Genomic DNA, 22,164 nt, shown 5'->3' on the forward strand with positions numbered 1-22,164 from the left:
TAATCTTTGAATTACCTATGGTGTTAGATATCGTTTCCTTCCACGTGTATCCAGCTGTTCTCAAAAGTTCCCAAATAATTATCAGTCCAGGTTATAGATAATTTAATTATAACAACAATTTTTCATCTAGTTTAGCACGTACCGATTATAAATCTAGCAGGGAGGACAAAGGAATGGCCACTACAGAAATCTATTTCCGGTTTAAGATACGGCCAGGTGCGCTTAGATCTGACTATCTCCCTGAACGATCACAGGTAAGAACCCTTTGATCTAGCAGGTAGATTCGCGGTCTCATTAAAATTGGCGTTTTCTCTTGAAGATGCCGACAAAGGAGATACGGTCACACCGCTGAGATTTCGTTAAGATTCACAAACCCGAGAGAGAATAAATTATCAAAGTTTTTGGAAACTTGCCGATCACGTGACCTTACAAGTGGGAAATATGATAAGAAAAAGAACAATCTAAGCAGACTAAAGATGTTTATTCGAACCAAAAACTTTCAAATACAACAGCAAGCAGAGTTATATTATCCTAATCCATGCATCTATTCGTACTTTTCACATCGGCCACTGAGCCAGGGGATGTAATACTAATAGCAGAGACCTAATAGCATAGACATATATATGTCTCTGCTAATAGGGCCTACGTGTTGAAGTGGGCGTGTTGAAGTTGTTCTAGTTTTCAACTGGCAGAAAATGCCCCTTCCTAAGTTCCTTATATAACTAAACAGTTACTGCACAAGGGCAAAAATAGCCAGAAATAGTTAATACCTATATTAAGACTTTAAACATGCCCCTGTGGTTATTGTTATCTTTAAATAGAATGGCAAAAAATAATGTGAAATTTTCTTTTCTTCAAAATTGTAATTATTAGATCTGAAAAGAAAGTTTAATTGTCAAGCTAGCTTAACTTAATGCACATATTTTCAATTTCAAATTCTCTGAAAAAGTGACCCAATTGTCCATAACCATAAATGCAATTATGATAATTCCTGTTGCTTGATTGGTTGCCAGGTAAACAGAGTATTAATGATCTTGTCATTATTGAAATATCATGTTTAATGACTTCTAGTTAAGCCTCTAAGTAGTTATTATGGTATAAAATCTATCGACCTCAACATGTGTGTCCTAGCAACTAGACAGCCATTTATATGGCGACTGGAAGATGATAAGGCTATCTGACCCTGTTAACCAACAGCAATATAGCTATAAACAGTTATTACTCTTGTCTGCTGAAAGGCTTAAAGGCAATATAGATAGATAATAATTGACATAAAAAAAATTAAATAAAAACAATGATTGTATAGCAACAGGTTATCTTGCCTGTCCACTGGGCTAATAATATCTATTTTTGCTATCAATAATATTTTTTAGCATTGAGCTTTAGGAAACAATAGACATTTTCAGGAATTCTTTTATGAATTATTTTATACGCCAAAGATATACTCTGTTGTCTGATATACAACATATGCAGCCTCAACCCTGACCCCAACTTAAAGGTTTTCTTTCTCACCTAGGACATGCACTAGAACAAAAAAGTCTTCAAATTTGAAAAAAACAACAATACCAAAAAGGCTTTTAGCATTGGAATATTATTTCAGTTTCAAGTATTCCTTGTAAGTTGGTGTTTAATTTTTCTACATAGAATATTTAATAAAAAAAAAGTAAGAAGAGAAAAAATATTCTTAATTTGTTTAATTTGAATGTTTCAGATCTATAAAACCACACAATGCCACCGGCTCCAAAAGATTTTAAGCCTGGAGTTCCAGACTGGAGTACAGTACATGAGTCTACAGGAAAACTCTTCCCTCCCATCAAGGTAATATCCTGTCAAATGAGCAAAATGCAAAAATATCTTACTGCAAATCAGCTTATTTTTTCAAGCGATTAATTTTTGCGTATTTTGCGGGTAATCAAAATTAATGAAAATTAATGGCCATGAAATAGTTTCAATACAAAATTCAATCGCAGCGAAAAAGTTGTTTGGCATGAAAACGTAAAATAAAATCGCCACAAAAATATGTTTTTTTTTTAATTTGCAGTACCTTGACTTGTATTTGAGGTCAAAGGATCAAACATGTTAAATAAAACTTGGGATAAATTATACAATTATTAACCATACGGTGTTAAATCATGGATTTTATGAATTGTAGAAACAGAGATCAAGATTTGCTTGGCCTCATTCTATTTTCAGGATAAATCGGAATGGAGCAAGTTCCAGTTCAGCAATGATCAAGTGAAGCAGTTTTGGGAGGACGGCTTTCTCCTCAACGTACCTCTGTTGTCGGAAGAGGACTGTGATATGATCCTGAAGGATTACAATTACTTTACAGTGAGTGGCAGAAAGTTTTTAATTTAATCCAATTCAGAAAATTTCTCAAACCTTACGAAATCAACACTTTCCCTTTTGAGATTTGAAATATGAAATTGAATGACTTATTTCAGCTTAATGTATTATTCAGGGTGAAAACCAACATGATGGAATGGACATGTTGTATGAATACCATAGCAACCAGAGTGGTGACACTAACAATGTATTGATGCATTGTCTGGGACATTGGAGAATGACCGAGCTATTCCATGATCTGGCTTTCCTCCCCCAAGTCGTGGTAGGTTCGGTTAGGTCTATTTGTTTATCTGTCTTATTTCCTAGTATGAGATCTAGACTAAATCTCTGATTTTCAGCTCATTTATAGTGTGAAAATTCCAATAAGTTATTCGCAGTAGAGAGAAATTCAATAGATATATAGAGAGAAAAGCTTTTTTTATGCTGTACCCCCGGCATCAGCGTCTGTGTCCCACTCCAAGATTTTAAAGTTTTGGGGGTAAGTTTAAGGAAAGCTTGTAGGTCAAAAAATATACACCTCACACTTTTCTCATTTGGTTTAATTAAACATCCAAAAGAAGTCAGGGGAGTGATGTTATGTGACATACAATTTGAAAATGGCATGCTTATACATGTATAAATACAGTAGATTCCACTTAATCGGTAAAGCTTAATAGGGTATTTCGTTTATTGGGGTAAAAATTCAAAAACCAAAACCATTTTCTCTTGAGTCATGTTAAAATAAAGCGTTTAATTGGATTGGAAAAGTCGTATTTTCCGGTTGTTCGACTACGACAATCCAACCAAAAAATAGAAATGCTCCAATTTTCACGAAAGTCATCACGTATTTCTTTAAGTTTTAGACATTTATCAACAAATAGGGTAATTTAGATGGTTATAATGTTTAAAAACGGCAAAATATTACCTTAAGTGATAATCTTATGTTGGTTTTTTTTTTAAATGAGTGCATAGTGTGATTGCTGCTGCTGGTTGAGCTTCGATTTCACAATCATTGATTGCACTTGTTGTTACTGTATAGGGAAGTTTTATAATATTTTTGTCACTATGGAGAAAAATCTTGGTAACTTTGTAATTGTAGCGAGAAATCCTATATGATGTTGCCATAGCTATGTTATCTTTAAATGAGGAATTCTAAATTTCCTTGGTTTCCTCAAGGTTCCTGGTTCACAACTTCTGGCTGAGAATAAGACGATGCCTATTCGTTTCTGGCATGACCAACTCTTCGCAAAGCCAGCCAAGCATGGAGGTGTTGTGGCATGGTAAACACATTTCTCATTTTGTTATTTCGTGGATGTTGAAAAACAAAGCATTGGCGAATTAATTGTTCAAGCTATGGTGTATGGTATCTTATGAAATTTGTTATAGAATCATAGGTTTGTGTGCATTTATTTCTTTATTTTAATATTGAAACTTGCTAATTATAGATAGAATATACACCTATATTTTGAATAAAGTTTCTAAAGAAACCACACAATATAATCTGACACAGGTTTGTTCCAGTTGTCTCCCCTTCCTCTTGAACAGCCAGCGTATCTTCAATACCAATGTATATATTTTTCCAATAATTGCTGTTTATTATGCCCCACCATGAAATAGTGTTACCTATGTAAGTCCCATCCCATCCCTGTCCCGTCCCGTTCCATCACATCCCATCCTGATGCAATATATTAAACTAGCTAAACTCAGAAACAGCTGATGCGATCCTCACCAAGCTGTGTGTTGAGTGGCAGCTGATGCATTTATGTCTTTCAGACATTTTCTAGTTTCCTTATTTTTGTTACTGGTTATCTCCCTTGATTTTTAGGCACCAAGACTATTCCTATTGGACGAGAACTGGTCCCATGATGCACCTCACGGTAAGTATTTAAACTTACCAGGACATACAAACTTCTGTGTCAGTCTTCTTTTTCTGAATATTCTGTCATTTACCAGATCTGACAGCCATTGTTGTGCCTGTCACATTGACAAAGTATCTAGTGAACCGTTATTGACTCGGGAGATTTTGATATATCGGTAGAGCACTTGATAATGGCCAAGGAAGAACGTAGGAGAGTTAACTTGGCTACGTATGCATGTTATAAACATGAACTTTGCTTCAGCACATCAGATGCACTTACTGTTGATATACCTTGTTATGTTAAACAGATTAGCGCTGTGATAAAGTAGCGCTACCACAATTCTTGCCATAGAAACTCTGTATAGAAACTACAATAAGCATAATCGAAAATTAGTCGAATGCTTCAAGCATGAAAATCGCGAAAATAAAAATTTCTGCTAAAATATTAAGTTTACTTTATGTAAATATCGTGTTTGAGGTGAGTGAGGATATGAGGTTAGACTTCGGCTTAAAACAAACTTGTCACGGTCTCATTATATGTCCTGGATTTCTTTGTACGAACACAGAGTTTTATTTCTAGGGCAAGGAAGGAATTTTTTTCAATAATTTAGACACAACTGAAATGACCGCCAAACCTGTGTTGTTAACAAGCAGAATAATGAGACATGTAAAGCTAATTCTGATTTATTTCAGGGTGACAATTAGTGATGGGAGTTTCATTTTCAGAATGGATAATTGGTAACTTGAAATCAATCAATTATTGATTATAATCAGTTGTCTAAATTTAGCACAGAATTGCCCTTTTGTAGAAAATTTATGTATGTCTTAAGTACATTTATTACAAGTCTCAGCCTTTAAATTTGTTATCAATATCTTTAACCCTGAACACAAACAGAGCATTTAATAATTGTTAATCTGTTTAAATCTCTTTAAATCTCCTTAATCACTTGTTATCCACCAATGAATATATCACTAAAATATAAGATCTCATGACTTGGTTCGGTTATATTACAAAAAATTGTGGAGTCGAAGATTTACGAACACTTCCAGAAATTTCCGATTAATTGCCTTTTCAAAATCATCATTGATGTATTTTTTTTTTTTTTTTTAATAATTTTCGAATATCGGCCCAGCAAAAGTGACAATACATTTTTCTGTCAACCAATCATTTGTCAAGAAATCTTTCCCCTTTATTTGTCTGACACCATCATCAAATGGTCGGGTTTTCAAATCATCTCTCATCAATTGTCCTTTAGCAATTCTTTTTAAAACTTATTCTCCAGAACTGCTGAACAGATTATCTTGAAACCTGATAGACATTTGGTCCATTTGTCAATTCCTTTAACAATTTTTGTTAAAACATATTCTCAGGAACTGCTGACCAGATTATCTTGAAACCTGATAGACATTTGGTCCATTTGTCAATTCCTTTACAATTCTTGTTAAAACTTATTCTCCAGAACTGCTGAACAGGTTATCTTGAAACCTGATAGACATGTGGTCCATTTGTCAATTCCTTTACAATTCTTGTTAAAACTTATTCTCCAGAACTGCTGAACAGATTATCGTGAAACCTGATAGACATGTGGTCCATTTGTCAATTCCTTTACAATTCTTGTTAAAACTTATTCTCCAGAACTGCTGAACAGGTTATCTTGAAACCTGATAGACATGTGGTCCATTTGTCAATTCCTTTACAATTTTTTGTTAAAACTTATTCTCCAGAACTGCTGAACAGGTTATCTTGAAACCTGATGAACATGTTCAGTATGGGTTCAAGTTATGTTATGACTATTCCTCAGAAAATCTTGAAATGAAACTTTGTTGATAGGTTTAGTTACGACTATTCCTCAGAAAATCTTGAAATGAAACTTTGTTGATAGGTTTAGTTACGACTATTCCTCAGAAAATCTTGAAATGAAACTTAGTTGATATGTTTAGTTACGACTATTCCTCAGAAAATCTTGAAATGAAACTTTGTTGATATGTTTAGTTTGAGCCTCCTGGTTGGGGATTATTTTAGTTGATATATAAGATGATAATCTCACATAAATGGGACAATTTAAAAACAACAATAGAATAATTTTCAAACTTCCTTAATATATTAAAAAAGAGAAGCTATCAAGCTGACTTAAAAGCAGTTAAGGTGATGGTTTGATGATTTTTGATGGAAGATTCAGTTTAATTTCCCAAATGATCCTCCTAAAATGAAATCCTAATTGTACATGGTTTGTACAGATGACGAAAAGTGCTGAAATTTGTGATCAGTGCTGGAAGTAGGGTCAGTGTCGACAAGTACTTGGAAAGAATCAAAATTCCTACTTACTTGCTGAAAACATGCTTTTTCAGATTCCTTAAAAATGAGAAATTTACAAGGAGAAAATCCTGAAAAGATTTACTTAATTTTTGATAATATCCAAATTCCGGTATTGCATGTGTTTTGAACACTTCTTACACAGAACAATTTTTAGCCCACCATCATCAGATGGTGGGCTATTCAAATCGCCCTGCGTCCGTGGTCCGTCATCCGTCCGTCCGTCCCTCCGTCCGTCCGTAAACAATTCTTGTTATCACTAATCCTCAGAAAGTACTGAAGGGATCTTTCTCAAATTTCATATGTGGGTTCCCCTTGGTGCCTAGTTATGCATATTGCATTTTGAGACCAATCGGAAAACAACATGGCCGACAGGCAGCCATCTTGGATTTTGACAATTGAAGTTTGTTATCGCTATTTCTGAGAAAGTACTGAAGGGATCTTTCTCAAATTTCATATGTCGGTTCCCCTTGGTGCCTTGTTATGCATATTGCATTTTGAGACCAATCGGAAAACAACATGGCCGACAGGCAGCCATCTTGGATTTTGACAATTGAAGTTTGTTATCGCTATTTCTGAGAAAGTACTGAAAGGATCTTTCTCAAATTACATATGTAGGTTCCCCTTGGTGCCTAGGTATCCATATTGCATTTTGAGACCAATCGGAAAACAACATGGCCGACAGGCAGCCATCTTGGATTTTGACAATTGAAGTTTGTTATCGCTATTTCTGAAAAAGTACTGAAGGGATCTTTCTCAAATTTCATATGTAGGTTCCCCTTGGTGCCTTGTTATGCATATTGCATTTTGAGACCAATCGGAAAACAACATGGCTGACAGGCAGCCATCTTGGATTTTGACAATTGAAGTTTGTTATCGCTATTTCTCAGAAAGTACTGAAGGGATCTTTCTCAAATTTTGATATGTAGGTTCCCCTCAGTGCCTTTTTATGCATATTGCATTTTGAGACTAAACGTAAAAAAAACATGGCCGACAGGCAGCCATCTTGGATTTTGACAATTGAAGTTTGTTATCGCTATTTTTCAGAAAGTACTGAAGGGATCTTTCTCAAACATTTTTGTAAGTTCCCCTCGGTCTGTAGTTCTGCATATTGCATCTTGGGACCAATAGGAAAACAACATGGCCGACAGGCAGCCATCTTGGATTTTGACAATTGAAGTTTGTTATCGCTATTTATCATTTGTAGGTTGCCCTCTGTGCCTAGTTATGCATATTGGATTTTTAGACCAGTCAGAAAACAACCTGCCCGACAGGCAGCCATCTTGTATTTTGACAATTGAAGTTTGTTATCGCTATTTTACAGATGGTACTGAAGGGATCTTTTTCAAATTTCATATGTAGGTTCCCCTTGGTCCCTGGTGTTGCATTTTGGGACCAATCCGAAAACAACAGACAGCCTTTATCGCTAAATCTTCAATTTTATATATAGGTTCCCCTTGTTTGAAAAGTACTAGAGGGCTGTTTCTGAATTTACACAGATTAGTAAGACTGGAAGAAGGGAAAAGTAGAGAAAAGATCAATCTGACATGGAACCTATAAAGATCATTCAATGGTGGGCGCCAAGATCCCTCTGGGATCTCTTGTTAATTATATAACATTTAAGACAAAAATCACCTCAAATCCTTCAAGTTTGGTAAAAAAAAAATGAAGTTGGAAAGTTAAGAAAAAGCTTGAATTTTGGTATGAAAAATCTGTATGAACCATGCAGACGATGTTGCACAATTCATTTTGATTAACCAATATAATCATCCTTGTTAAAGTGTTAAGTGACATGATCTCTCTGTGTAGGTCCATATTGCATTGGACGATCAAACAGAGGAGAACGGAGGTCTCTACTATGTCCCAGGATCACACAGGTACTAACTTCACCCTATTCCTAACAGAACACTGCACATCCAATTACTTCTGGTGCCTACCTTACCCTGTTCCTAATGGAACTAAAATAAGCACAATTCTTGAGTCACTAACCTTACACTATTCCTAGTGAAACTAAAATAAGCACAATTCTTGAGGCATTAACATTACCTTATTCCTAGTGAAACTAAAATAAGCATAATCCTTGAGGCACTAACCTTACCTTATTCCTATTAGAACTAAAATAAGCATAATCCTTGAGGCACTAACCTTACCCTATTCCTATTTGAACTAAAATAAGCACAATCCTTGAGGCACTAACCTTACCTTATTCCTAGTGGAACTAAAATAAGCACATTCCTTGAGGCACTAATCTTCACACACGAACTAAAATAAGCACAATCCTTGAGGTACTAACCTTACCTTATTCCTAGTGGAACTAAAATAAGCACAATCCTTAAGGCACTAACCTTACCTTATTCCTAGAGAAACTAAAATAAGCACAATCCTTGATGCACTAACCTTACCTTATTCCTATTAGAACTAAAATAAGCACAATCCTTAAGGCACTATCTTTGCCTTATTTCCAGATGAACTAAATTAAGCACATGTCATCAAACTTTTGTAGCATTTATCTAACCCAATCCTAGTGGACCTAAAGTATGTACATTGCATCCAACTCAACGTGGCATAAACCTCACCCTATTCCTAATGGAACTAAAATCCACACATCCCATCATATTCCTCATGTTCTAGTAGGCCTAGATAAGTCCTTACCCCTTTCCTTGTGGCACTATAACTTTGCTGTATTACCACTGTGTTTGATTTCTTGTTAAACTTTTGGGGCCATTTTAGTAAAACAGATTCTGTAGCTAGATTATGGGAGCTTAAATCTCCTGGTAATCATATTTTTTCTGAAAAATCAAAATAATTCATATATCACATGGTGAAGTATAAGTCATTCACTGATGATAACACAACTATGAAAATATTTGAAGATTCCAGGCATAATTGTTCGCTCACCTGGTCCAAAGTATGCACATTTTTATCCTCTAACAAAACTTACCATAATCCCAGAAGGCTTCAAAGCTTTACCCGAGTTATAACGGAACATTTTTCTCTGTACATGTTAATGACTTGGTAAGAAATAGTTATTGTAAATCATCAGGTAACCATCCAACACCTGTTGATCATATAGAATACACAGGTAGGTGTTTTCATGTGTTCTTTGTATATAGGTGTTTTCCATTTACCTGGTAAGTTCCATTGTACAGGTGGTTTTCTAGATGTAACATTTCAGATTTTCTTGATGTATTATCAGTTGTTTTATGGCGATGTTGAAATGTTTTCCTACTGATTAAGATGTTCTCATTACATGCTGGCTCTGATACAGGTGCAAATTCTCCATATAAGGAAATGTTCTCTTTACACTGATGCTTCAGGTGCAGTTCTCCATATAAGGAAATGTTCTAATTCTCCATATAAGGAAGTGTTCTTATAGCTCACAATGCTTCAGGCGCGGATCTTCCTTATAAGGAAACAGTCTCTTTACATTGATATTTCAGGTGCAAATTCTCCATATAAGGAAATTTTCTACTTGCTCACAATGCTTAAAGTGCAAATCTTCCATATAAGAAAATGTTCTCTTTATACAGATGCTTCAGGTGCAAATTCTCCATATAAGGAAAGGGTCTCTTTACATTGATGCTTCAGGTGCAAATTCTCCATATAAGGAAATGTTCTTTTTACACTGATGCTTTAGGTGCAAAATTTTCCATATAAGGAAATGTTCTCTTTACACTAATACTTTAGGTGCAAAATTCTCCATATAAGGAAATGTTCACTCTACACACAATGCTTTAGGTGCAAATTCTCCGTATAAGGAAATGTTCTCTTTACACATGACACAATGCTTTATAGGTGCTAATTCTCCATATAAGGAAATGTGCTAATTCTCCATATAAGGAAATGTGCTAATTCTCCATATAAGGAAATGTTCTCCTTATATAGTGGGTAGTTGAGATGGTGAGCATAGAAAATTATTTTCCAGAAAGAATTTATATGATAGTGCCAATATATACATGTTCGTTATTATTCACGAGTTCTCAGTATGTACAGGTACTAGTCAAGTTCCTTAGAAACTATAGAGGTGCTCACCTGTTTTCCACTCATCCTCACCGGACAGACTGTCCTGGAACATGTGTCAATCAAAATCTGCCTAATTGAACATAACATCAGAAATATGTCCCATTCACCAAATACACCATTAGAAAACTGTTTATTCAGCACATACTGGTGACTGAAGACCACTATGTGGATGAGGGCACTTATCATATTTTTAAGGAAGCTTGCCCCATAACTGAATTAGTTTAAGGAAAACCATTGTAAGATATTAAACATATTTGTATTTTGTTAAAAGATATTTTTAACAGAATAGTAGATAAGTTACCTTTTAGAGAAAATATCCTAATAAAAGAAATATGTCCCAATTATATTGATGAAAATTAATTCTGGTAGATTGCCAATTTTAGTCATGAAAGCTAGTTCTTCAAATTAATTCTTTCTCGTTGGAAAATCCCTGAAAATTGTACAATTTAGATATTTAGCAGTGTTTTGTAGGAAGTATATAGATTTGATTTATAAACACGAATTTATTTAAAGTAAATAAATAAGAATAATAAAAATGAAAGAAATTTACTTGTTGATAGGAGTGATGAACTCTCTTCTCCACAACCAACATTTCACACCCAGTAGATTAAAACTCAGGTTAGCTTTCTGACTCATTAAATAGGTTAATTGTCAGTAAGGGGCCGCGGTGGCCGAGTGGTTAAGGTGTCCCGACACTTTATCACTAGCCCTCCACCTCTGGGTTGCGAATTTGAAACCTACGTGGGGCAATTGCCAGTTACTGACCGTAGGCTGGTGGTTTTTCTTCGGGAACTCCGGCTTTCCTCCATCTCCAAAACCTGGCATGTCCTTAAATGACCCTGGCTGTTAATAGGACGTTAAACAAATAAACCAAACCAAAACCAAATCATTAAATAAAAGTCTAATATACTTACTTCAGAGATATCTAAGAAATAAAGGTCAGATTAATGTTGTTTTTTTCTCCAAAACATGAACTTTATGAATCCATTTTAGTCCTGAATTTCAATGAAATTGAAAATAATGATATACAGGAATACATTGTGTTGTCATTCTGCTAATTAGTCTGTTAATTACACCTGTCATAAATATTAGGTTTAAATGAGTATTTCTTTAACAGTCCTCTGCTTGACTTGTTCTTGTTGGGACCAACACTAGGCAACAAGCTAGATAGACAATTTGCTCAGTAGTAATTAACACAAGGTGATACAGTGGATATTTTTTCGGCATAAGTGAATAAATCTACGTAAATCTACATTTCAATGACTACACAGCCATTTTCGTCTGACAAATCACATGTGAAGCATGTGTATATAAATACTGAGGTGTAAAGTGTATGAGATTGTAATCAAGTCAACAAGCATAATATTAATTCATAATATCTGTCGTAAGTTTTCCATTGATTCAGCAACATGTCCATTTAGCTGTTCATCCTTAAAACAAACTGAGCAGAAAACATGACAGCCAGAAAATTTTGTTATAATTAGTTCACTCAAAAACATCATAATCTATTAAGATTTATTCATTAATGATTTAATAAATTCGCATCTAAGGTACATCCAGTAATAAAAAAAATTCAGATGCTTGAAAAAATATATTGATGGGGTGAGGATCTTTAAAACAAATGCCCCACATACTGGTAGACCTTGTCTGTCCTAGTGACATTTCCCCTGTCTGTGACAATACTAATCTAGTTACAATCTGAACGCTTACAGCTGTCGAGGGTCCCATCATCCTGGTGATGGCCATTATAGTAGGTCTGAGGGGACCCATCACAAATAGCTGTTCAAGCTTTGATGTTAGAAATGATATTTTGTGTGATTTCTGCGAAGGCCATCCTGCACCATGTCTTGTCTGGACACTGTTGTAAATGATTCTTCAAGTGGTTAATCCTGTTAAATGTACCTGTAAGTGAATTGTTAGTCGGGTTAAATGTAGGTTAATTGTAAGTCGGGTTAAATGTAGGTTAATAGTTAGTCAGGTTCAATGTAGGTTATAATTAATTGTTAGTCGGGTTAAATGTAGGTTAGTTAGTCAGGTTTAATGTAGACTAATTGTTAGTCAGGTTCAATGTTGGTTAGTTAGTCAGGTTCAATGTAGGTTAGTTAGTCAGGTTCAATGTAGGTTAATTGTTAGTCAGGTTCAATGTAGACTAATTGTTAGTCAGGTTCAATGTAGGTTAATTGTTAGTCAGGTTGAATGTAGACTAATTGTTAGTCAGGTTCAATGTAGGTTAATTGTTAGTCAGGTTCAATGTAGGTTAATTGTTAGTCAGGTTCAATGTAGACTAATTGTTAGTCAGGTTCAATGTAGGTTAATTGTTAGTCAGGTTTAATGTAGACTAATTGTTAGTCAGGTTCAATGTAGGTTAATTGTTAGTCAGGTTTAATGTAGACTAATTGTTAGTCAGGTTCAATGTAGGTTAATTGTTAGTCAGGTTTAATGTAGACTAATTGTTAGTCAGGTTCAATGTAGGTTAATTGTTAGTCAGGTTCAATGTAGACTAATTGTTAGTCAGGTTCAATGTAGGTTAATTGTTAGTCAGGTTCAATGTAAGTTAACAGTTAGTCAGGTTCAATGTAGACTAATTGTTAGTCAGGTTCAATGTAGGTTAATTGTTAGTCAGGTTCAATGTAGGTTAATTGTTAGTCAGGTTCAATGTAGGTTAATTGTTAGTCAGGTTCAATGTAGGTTAATTGTTAGTCAGGTTCAATGTAGACTAATTGTTAGTCAGGTTCAATGTAGGTTAATTGTTAGTCAGGTTCAATGTAGGTTAATTGTTAGTCAGGTTCAATGTAAGTTAACAGTTAGTCAGGTTCAATGTAGACTAATTGTTAGTCAGATTCAATGTAGACTAATTGTTTGTCAGGTTTAATGTAGGTTAATTGTTAGTCAGGTTCAATGTAGGTTAGTTAGTCAGGTTCAATGTAGACTAATTGTCAGTCAGGTTCAATGTTGGTTAATTGTTAGTCAGGTTCAATGTAGACTAATTGTTAGTCAGGTTCAATGTAGACTAATTGTTTGTCAGGTTTAATGTAGGTTAATTGTTAGTCAGGTTCAATGTAGGTTAGTTAGTCAGGTTCAATGTAGGTTAATTGTTAGTCAGGTTTAATGTAGGTTAAGTGTTAGTCAGGTTTAATGTTGGTTAATTGTTAGTCAGGTTCAATGTAGGTTAATTGTTAGTCAGGTTCAATGTAGGTTAATTGTTAGTCAGGTTCAATGTAGGTTAATTGTTAGTCAGGTTCAATGTAGACTAATTGTTAGTCAGGTTCAATGTAGGTTAATTGTTAGTCTGGTTCAATGTAGGTTAATTGTTTGTCAGGTTTAATGTAGGTTAATTGTTAGTCAGGTTCAATGTAGACTAATTGTTAGTCAGGTTCAATGTAGACTAATTGTTAGTCAGGTTCAATGTAGACTAATTGTTAGTCTGGTTCAATGTTGGTTAATTGTTAGTCAGGTTTAATGTAGGTTAATTGTTAGTCAGGTTCAATGTAGGTTAGTTAGTCAGGTTCAATGTAGGTTAATTGTTAGTCAGGTTCAATGTAGACTAATTGTTAGTCAGGTTCAATGTAGGTTAATTGTTAGTCTGGTTCAATGTTGGTTAATTGTTAGTCAGGTTTAATGTAGGTTAATTGTTAGTCAGGTTCAATGTAGACTAATTGTTAGTCAGGTTCAATGTAGGTAAATTGTAAGTCAGGTTCAATGTAGGTTAATTGTTAGTCAGGTTTATTGTAGACTAATTGTTAGTCAGGTTCAATGTAGACTAATTGTTAGTCAGGTTCAATGTAGGTTAATTGTTAGTCAGGTTCAATGTAGGTTAATTGTTAGTCAGGTTCAATGTTGGTTAATTGTTAGTCAGGTTCAATGTAGGTTAATTGTTAGTCAGGTTCAATGTTGGTTAATTGTTAGTCAGGTTCAATGTAGGTTAGTTAGTCAGGTTCAATGTTGGTTAATTGTTAGTCAGGTTCAATGTAGGTTAATTGTTAGTCAGGTTCAATGTAGGTTAATTGTTAGTCAGGTTCAATGTAGGTTAATTGTTAGTCAGGTTCAATGTTGGTTAATTGTTAGTCAGGTTCAATGTAGGTTAGTTAGTCAGGTTCAATGTAGGTTAATTGTTAGTCAGGTTCAATGTAGGTTAATTGTTAGTCAGGTTCAATGTAGGTTAGTTAGTCAGGTTCAATGTTGGTTAATTGTTAGTCAGGTTTAATGTAGGTTAATTGTTAGTCAGGTTCAATGTAGGTTAATTGTTAGTCAGGTTCAATGTAGACTAATTGTTAGTCAGGTTGAATGTAGGTTAATTGTTAGTCAGGTTCAATGTAGACTAATTGTTAGTCAGGTTCAATGTAGGTTAATTGTTAGTCAGGTTCAATGTAGGTTAATTGTTAGTCAGGTTCAATGTAGGTTAATTGTTAGTCAGGTTCAATGTAGATTAATTGTTAGTCAGGTTCAATGTAGGTTAATTGTTAGTCAGGTTCAATGTAGGTTAATTGTTAGTCAGGTTTAATGTAGGTTAATTGTTAGTCAGGTTCATTGTAAATTAATTGTTAGTCCAGTTAAATGTTGGTTAATTGTTAGTCAGGTTCAATGTAGGTTAGTTAGTCAGGTTCAATGTAGGTTAATTGCTAGGCAGGTTTATTGTAGACTTATTGTTAGTCAGGTTCAATATAGGTTAGTTGTTAGTCAGGTTCAATGTAGACTAATTGTTAGTCAGGTTCAATGAAGGTTAATTGTTAGGCAGGTTCGATGTAGGTTAATAGTTAGTCAGGTTTAATATGGACTAATTGTTAGTAAGGTTCAATGTAGGTTAATTGTTAGTCTGGTTCAATGTAGGTTAATTGTTAGTCAGGTTCATTGTAAATTAATTGTTAGTCCAGTTAAATGTTGGTTACTTGTTAGTCAGGTTCAATGTAGACTAATTGTTAGTCAGGTTCAATGTAGGTTACTTGTTAGTCAGGTTCAATGTAGGTTAATTGTTAGTCAGGTTCAATGTAGGTTAATTGTTAGTCTGGTTCAATGTAGGTTAATTGTTAGTCAGGTTTATTGTAGACTAATTGTAAGTCAGGTTCAACGTAGGTTAGTTAGTCAGGTTCAATGTGGACTAATTGTAAGTCATGTTTAATGTAGGTTACTTGTTAGTCAGGTTCAATGTAGGTTAATTGTTAGTCAGGTTCAATGTAGACTAATTGTTAGTCAGGTTCAATGTAGACTAATTGTTAGTCAGGTTCAATGTAGACTAATTGTTAGTCAGGTTCAATGTAGACTAATAGTTAGTCAGGTTCAATGTAGGTTAATTGTTAGTCAGGTTCAATGTAGGTTAATTGTTAGTCAGGTTCAATGTAGGTTAATTGTTAGTCAGGTTCAATGTAGACTAATTGTTAGTCAGGTTCAATGTAGACTAATTGTTAGTCAGGTTCAATGTAGACTAATTGTTAGTCAGGTTCAATGTAGACTAATTGTTAGTCAGGTTCAATGTAGACTAATTGTTAGTCAGGTTCAATGTAGGTAAATTGTTAGTCAGGTTCAATGTAGGTAAATTGTTAGTCAGGTTCAATGTAGGTTAATTGTTAGTCAGGTTCAATGTAGACTAATTGTTAGTCAGGTTCAATGTAGACTAATTGTTAGTCAGGTTCAATGTAGGTTAATTGTTAGTCAGGTTCAATGTAGGTAAATTGTTAGTCAGGTTCAATGTAGGTAAATTGTAAGTCAGGTTCAATGTAGGTTAATTGTTAGTCAAGTTCAATGTAGACTAATTGTTAGTCAGGTTCAATGTAGACTAATTGTTAGTCAGGTTCAATGTAGACTAATTGTTAGTCAGGTTCAATGTAGGTAAATTGTTAGTCAGGTTCAATGTAGGTAAATTGTTAGTCAGGTTCAATGTAGGTTAATTGTTAGTCAGGTTCAATGTAGACTAATTGTTAGTCAGGTTCAATGTAGACTAATTGTTAGTCAGGTTCAATGTAGACTAATTGTTAGTCAGGTTCAATGTAGACTAATTGTTAGTCAGGTTCAATGTAGGTAAATTGTTAGTCAGGTTCAATGTAGGTAAATTGTAAGTCAGGATCAATGTAGGTAAATTGTAAGTCAGGATCAATGTAGGTTAATTGTTAGTCAGGTTCAATGTAGGTTAATTGTTAGTCAGGTTCAATGTAAGTTAATTGTTAGTCAGGTTCAATGTAGACTAATTGTTAGTCAGGTTCAATGTAGACTAATTGTTAGTCAGGTTCAATGTTGGTTAGTTAGTCAGGTTCAATGTAGACTAATTGTTAGTCAGGTTCAATGTAGGTTAACAGTTAGTCAGGTTCAATGTAGACTAATTGTTAGTCAGGTTCAATGTAGACTAATTGTTAGTCAGGTTCAATGTTGGTTAGTTAGTCAGGTTCAATGTAAGTTAACAGTTAGTCAGGTTCAATGTAGACTAATTGTTAGTCAGGTTCAATGTAAGTTAACAGTTAGTCAGGTTCAATGTAGACTAATTGTTAGTCAGGTTCAATGTAGGTTAATTGTTAGTCAGGTTTATTGTAGACTAATTGTTAGTCAGGTTAAATTTTAATTTCCTGTAAGTTAAATGCCACCCGTTCATGTATTTATCTTTTATCAGATGGACGAGAAATGGAAACCCACTTCCTGTGACTGACTTCAATTTTGCAGACATGGAATCTATACAGGTGAGGAGGAACGTTCACAGGCAATGTATTGGTGTGATGATTGTGTGTCAGGGCAACCACAAAAATAAATCCCCAAGAACAATAAACTTCAGAGGTATCGTATAAGTGAAAACTACCAGTAAGAACACTGTTATTTAATAAGATCTGTCAGAGTAAAACTTTGAATATGAATTGCTGTGATGATAAAATAGATCAAGTTACAGTTTATGAGTAACATCAGTTATGTTAAGAAATCTGATGTGATGTCTCAAAAACTAGTAATTAGTGATTCATATATTGTCGGGAGTCATTGTATGACCAACTAGAAGGTTAGAGTTACGCCCCTTTCCAGGCTACACACGATGCTCAAACATTGTGATGTGGTATATATAGCATGTACATGGTTAGATTTGTAACATAACGTTACCAAGTAAAAGTTCTAACTAATACTGGTCAGGGTCTAAAAGCTTCATTTGTCTTTTCAATGGATACAAACACTAAATTGACTATGAATATTGGTGACAGTTAAATTGATGGTCTTGATAATACTGTTCTAAAGATGTATTTGGTGTTTTACAAACCCAGATGTGAATTAGATTATGATGACATTTATTGTACACACTTACATATTTTTGTTATGTCAAACCTGATAGAGTTACCTCCCTTTGCAGACTATCCTGACAGAGGAGGAAAAACAGCAGTTTAAACCAGTATGTGGGAAACTCCGTAAAGGTCACGCAAGCTTTCACCATGCTCTAGCTGTACATGGTTCCTATGGAAACAGGTAGCGTAAATACCATGTCCATTTTTAGATATGAATTAAATGATATTAATAATGAAATATCGAGTTTATTTCTTTAAAAGCTAAGACAAGGTAAATTATGATTGTTAGGTGGAAAATTAATCAAAAAAAAATGTTCCCCCTGCTCTTTATTTTGAAGAAGAAAAAATCACCCACGAACATCGATCAACATAGCTGTCAACTTTCATATGACCGTATTTCCTGCTGTATGTAGTTATGTTTTCCTCTGAAACATTTTGATGCAGCATATTGATTCCAAGTTTTGAAATTTTGACCCTTTTTTAGCTCACTTTGCCAAAAAGGCCAAATAAGATTATGCTACCTGTGGTGTGGCATCCGCCTGACAATTCAATGTCCGTTTGATGTCAATTTTTTTCATTTGACATCTTCTCAAAAACCAAAAGCCCACAATCATGAATATTTAGCTTGTAGGTTCCTTGGATGAAGCTGCACAAAAATTGCTGAAAGAAGTTACCATGACCTATCTGTATTCATGGTCACAGGGGTCAACTTTGTAAAAACACTGAAACAACTTTTTCTGATTACCTTAAAGTCATAGCATCAAAATATTTGGCTGGTAGGTTCCTTCGATTATGACTGTGGCTGGTAGGTTCCTTCGATTATGACTGTGGCTGGTAGGTTCCTTCGATTATGACTGTGGCTGGTAGGTTCCTTCGATTATGACTGTGGCTGGTAGTTCCTTCGATTATGACTGTGGCTGGTAGGTTTCTTCGATTATGACTGACATTAGTTTTCAAAAAGAAATGACCTTGGCCTGTATTTAAGGTCAGATATCAAATTGTTCAAGCCAATAAACGACATATGAATAAGTGAAAGGCCTAGAAAAAAGAAATTTGCCTCTTGTTTAGCACTTAAATCCTTTTTGGGGACTTCCTCTCTGATCTCTGTGAAACTTGATAGGATGTTTAACCATGGGATCATTTGTAAATGTGGGATCATGTGTAACTGTGCGATCATGTGTAAATGTGGGATCATATGTTAATGTGGGATCATGTGTAACTGTGCGATCATGTGTAACTGTGCGATCATGTGTAACTGTGCAATCATGTGTAACTATGGGATCATGTGTTACCGTGGGATCATGTGTTACCGTGGGATCATGTGTTACCGTGGGATCATGTGTAACGGTGGGATCATGTGTAACCGTGGGATCATGTGTAACTGTGGGATCATGTGTAACCGTGGGATCATGTGTTACTGTGGGATCATGTGTTACTGTGGGATCATGTGTTACTGAGGGATCATGTGTAACTGTGGGATCATGTGTTACTGTGGGATCATGTGTAACTGTGGGATCATGTGTTACTGAGGGATCATGTGTTACTGTGGGATCATGTGTAACTGTGGGATCATGTGTAACCGTGGGATCATGTGTTACTGTGGGATCATGTGTAACCATGGGATCATGTGTAACCGTGGGATCATGTGTAACTGTGCGATCATGTGTAACTGTGGGATCATGTGTAACTGTGGGATCATGTGTAACTGTGGGATCATGTGTTACTGTGGGATCACGTGTAACTGTGGGATCACGTGTAACTGTGGGATCATGTGTTACTGAGGGATCATGTGTAACTGTGGGATCATGTGTTACCGTGGGATCATGTGTAACTGTGGGATCATGTGTTACTGTGGGATCATGTGTTACTGAGGGATCATGTGTAACTGTGGGATCATGTGTTACCGTGGGATCATGTGTAACTGTGGGATCATGTGTAACTGTGCAATCATGTGTAACTATGGGATCATGTGTTACCGTGGGATCATGTGTTACCGTGGGATCATGTGTTACCGTGGGATCATGTGTAACGGTGGGATCATGTGTAACCGTGGGATCATGTGTAACTGTGGGATCATGTGTAACCGTGGGATCATGTGTATATATGTACTGTTAGGAGCTAAACTGTGTGGTCATTATTGTCATCCTATGTTAACAATAGGTCGGACGGTCCAAGGCGAGCAGCCGTACTCAACTACTTTGCAGATGGTGTGAAATCCACCACTAACGAGGATCTGCTTAAAAACATCAAGATCCCAGAGGTAGGCGACATTACTACAAATAAAGTCAATAGATTTGGTTATGATTTTAAAATTGTGTTAAATCCTAAAACAAAATATACATTTTCCCTATTCCCCTGCCTTGAAATGACAGTTAATTTCCTTGTGATATTTTATATATAAAATCAGAAAACCAGAGTTAAAATCCAGAACTGGATTGTTAAAAAGTTTGAAATGAAATATTTTGTCTGTATAATTTCCTTGTGATATTTTATATATAAAATCAGAAAACCAGAGTTAAAATCCAGAACTGGATTGTTAAAAAGTTTGAAATGAAATATTTTGTCTGTATAATTTCCTTGTGATATTTTATATATAAAATCAGAAAACCATAGTTAAAATCAAGAACTTGATTGTTAAAAAGTTTGAAATGAAATATTTTGTCTGTATAATCTACCTGCACAGAAATATTTTATGTCTATATGTCTTCCTGCACAGAAACATTTTATCTATATAGCCACCTGCACACAAATATTTCATCTTTATATATCTACCTGCACAGACAGATTTTGTCTGTATAATCTACCTGCACAGAAACATTTTGTCTATAATCTACCTGCACAAAAATATTTTACCTCTGTATATCTACCTGCACAGAAAGATTTTGTCTATAATCTACCTGCACAGAAACATTTTGTCTATAATCTACCTGCACAGAAACATTTTGTCTACATACAAATGTATATCTACCTTCAGAAAAATATTTATGTATAGCTACCTGCACATTATTAATTTGTCTCTATGTGTATCTATATATATCTGTACCGTGTAAATTAAAATAACTCACAATTATTTGAACAGATAACTATAGATGTGTAATATTTTGTCTGTATAATCTTCCTGCACAGAAATATCTTATCTCTATAAACTGTATCTACCTGCACTGAAATATTTTGTCTTCTATCTACCTGCACTGAAATACAGGGAAAGCAGACTTTTTTCTTCCCTTTTTGTGAATTTTTTAATGTATAAAGTTAAGTAACTCACAATTATTTGAACAGAAAATATAGATGTGGCTGCCATTTTTTAGCTCTTAAGCATGGACAGAATATTGAAAATAGTTGTGAGACAGAATTAAGCAATACGCGTTTGTGTTAGTAACAAACCGACTTAAGTCTCCTGGGGGCTATTCGTATCAAACCATTGACCACTGTACAGATTTTAAAATAATTACAAAATTATCGATGATCGGTGGGAGGATTTGACAGAATCTCTTTTCCCTCGTCCTTAACATTATGTTTTTATGGCTGTAACACAAACGAAAAGATCCCTTATCAGAATTTTACCTCCAACACTTCCCTGTATAGGCTGCAGTAGTGTACTTTAAGGAAACTTCAAAATCAAATCAAGCATGCACAGCTATCTCATCAACAGATTATAGCTTTAAGCATTAAATATTACATTTATGAATTAATGTTTGTATATTTTTTTCTCCCTAATGAGTTCTGATCAATTATGAATTGTGTTTCAGGGCGAGAAGATGGGCGGACAGTTCTTTCCTCTGGTGTTCGACCCGGCGTGGATGTCATGATAAACGATTTGAGTGGATGTTATTGTGTTTGACTCCGGCTGTCCCCGAGTAATTAAACAATATTGTGATTAAAGTGACATTGACAATAATCAGATGTGTTAATATGCTCAGATGAAATGATCTCATGATTATGGTAATGACAATACAGACTTGCTATAGTCGTAATATTACGTTTACCAGACATGATTGCATAGACAGTAAAAAAAAAAAAGCTGAAAGGGAATCTGGAGGACCTTCCCCAGCGGGGTTAGAAGGGGTAAAAATGGACATTGAAATTTTTCAAAAAGCAGAAAAAATTATGTCTGCTTTACACGTGCCTCCTTTCAATCAATGGAACCTTAGTTTGCTTGAATACAATCACGATGATGAAGTCTACGTTTGATTTACACTTCAGCAAGACAATGCACCCTAATATAATAAATAAATAAATAAACCTTCTGTTTACAGTTGACTTGAACATCTCTTTTGTCTTTTTTGTTGAAAAAAAATCTTAAAACACATCGAGGAATTTAATTTAAAACAGCAAATGAACCCTGACTGGTTACAAAATCCCTGTGTTTTTATGTCCCACCATACAGCTTAAACAAAAAA

General features: G+C 34.8%; 1 protein-coding gene across 1 annotated transcript; it reads left to right on the plus strand.

The window, feature by feature from the left end:
- The first annotated feature begins 152 nt into the window (after nt 1-152).
- LOC117340870 (probable alpha-ketoglutarate-dependent hypophosphite dioxygenase) lies at nt 153-22,030 on the plus strand. The gene is made up of 11 exons (XM_033902647.1): nt 153-254; nt 1,712-1,818; nt 2,194-2,331; nt 2,462-2,608; nt 3,502-3,605; nt 4,151-4,202; nt 8,307-8,374; nt 17,116-17,182; nt 17,833-17,945; nt 19,925-20,024; nt 21,514-22,030. Exons 2-11 carry the CDS (start codon nt 1,729-1,731, stop codon nt 21,571-21,573), a joined length of 939 nt encoding a protein of 312 aa, XP_033758538.1. The 5' UTR covers nt 153-254; nt 1,712-1,728; the 3' UTR covers nt 21,574-22,030.
- The last annotated feature ends 134 nt before the right edge of the window (nt 22,031-22,164 follow it).

Source organism: Pecten maximus, chromosome 13 (assembly GCF_902652985.1).
Source record: "Pecten maximus chromosome 13, xPecMax1.1, whole genome shotgun sequence".
Classification (NCBI taxonomy): domain Eukaryota; kingdom Metazoa; phylum Mollusca; class Bivalvia; order Pectinida; family Pectinidae; genus Pecten; species Pecten maximus.

Excerpts from the sequence above, each read along its gene's own strand:
- LOC117340870 (XM_033902647.1), top strand. The coding sequence starts at position 1,729 with ATGCCACCGGCTCCAAAAGATTTTAAGCCTGGAGTTCCAGACTGGAGT. Across the intron at positions 3,606-4,150 it reads CATGGAGGTGTTGTGGCATG|GCACCAAGACTATTCCTATT; the intron begins GTAAACACATTT and ends CTTGATTTTTAG. Across the intron at positions 8,375-17,115 it reads TATGTCCCAGGATCACACAG|ATGGACGAGAAATGGAAACC; the intron begins GTACTAACTTCA and ends ATCTTTTATCAG.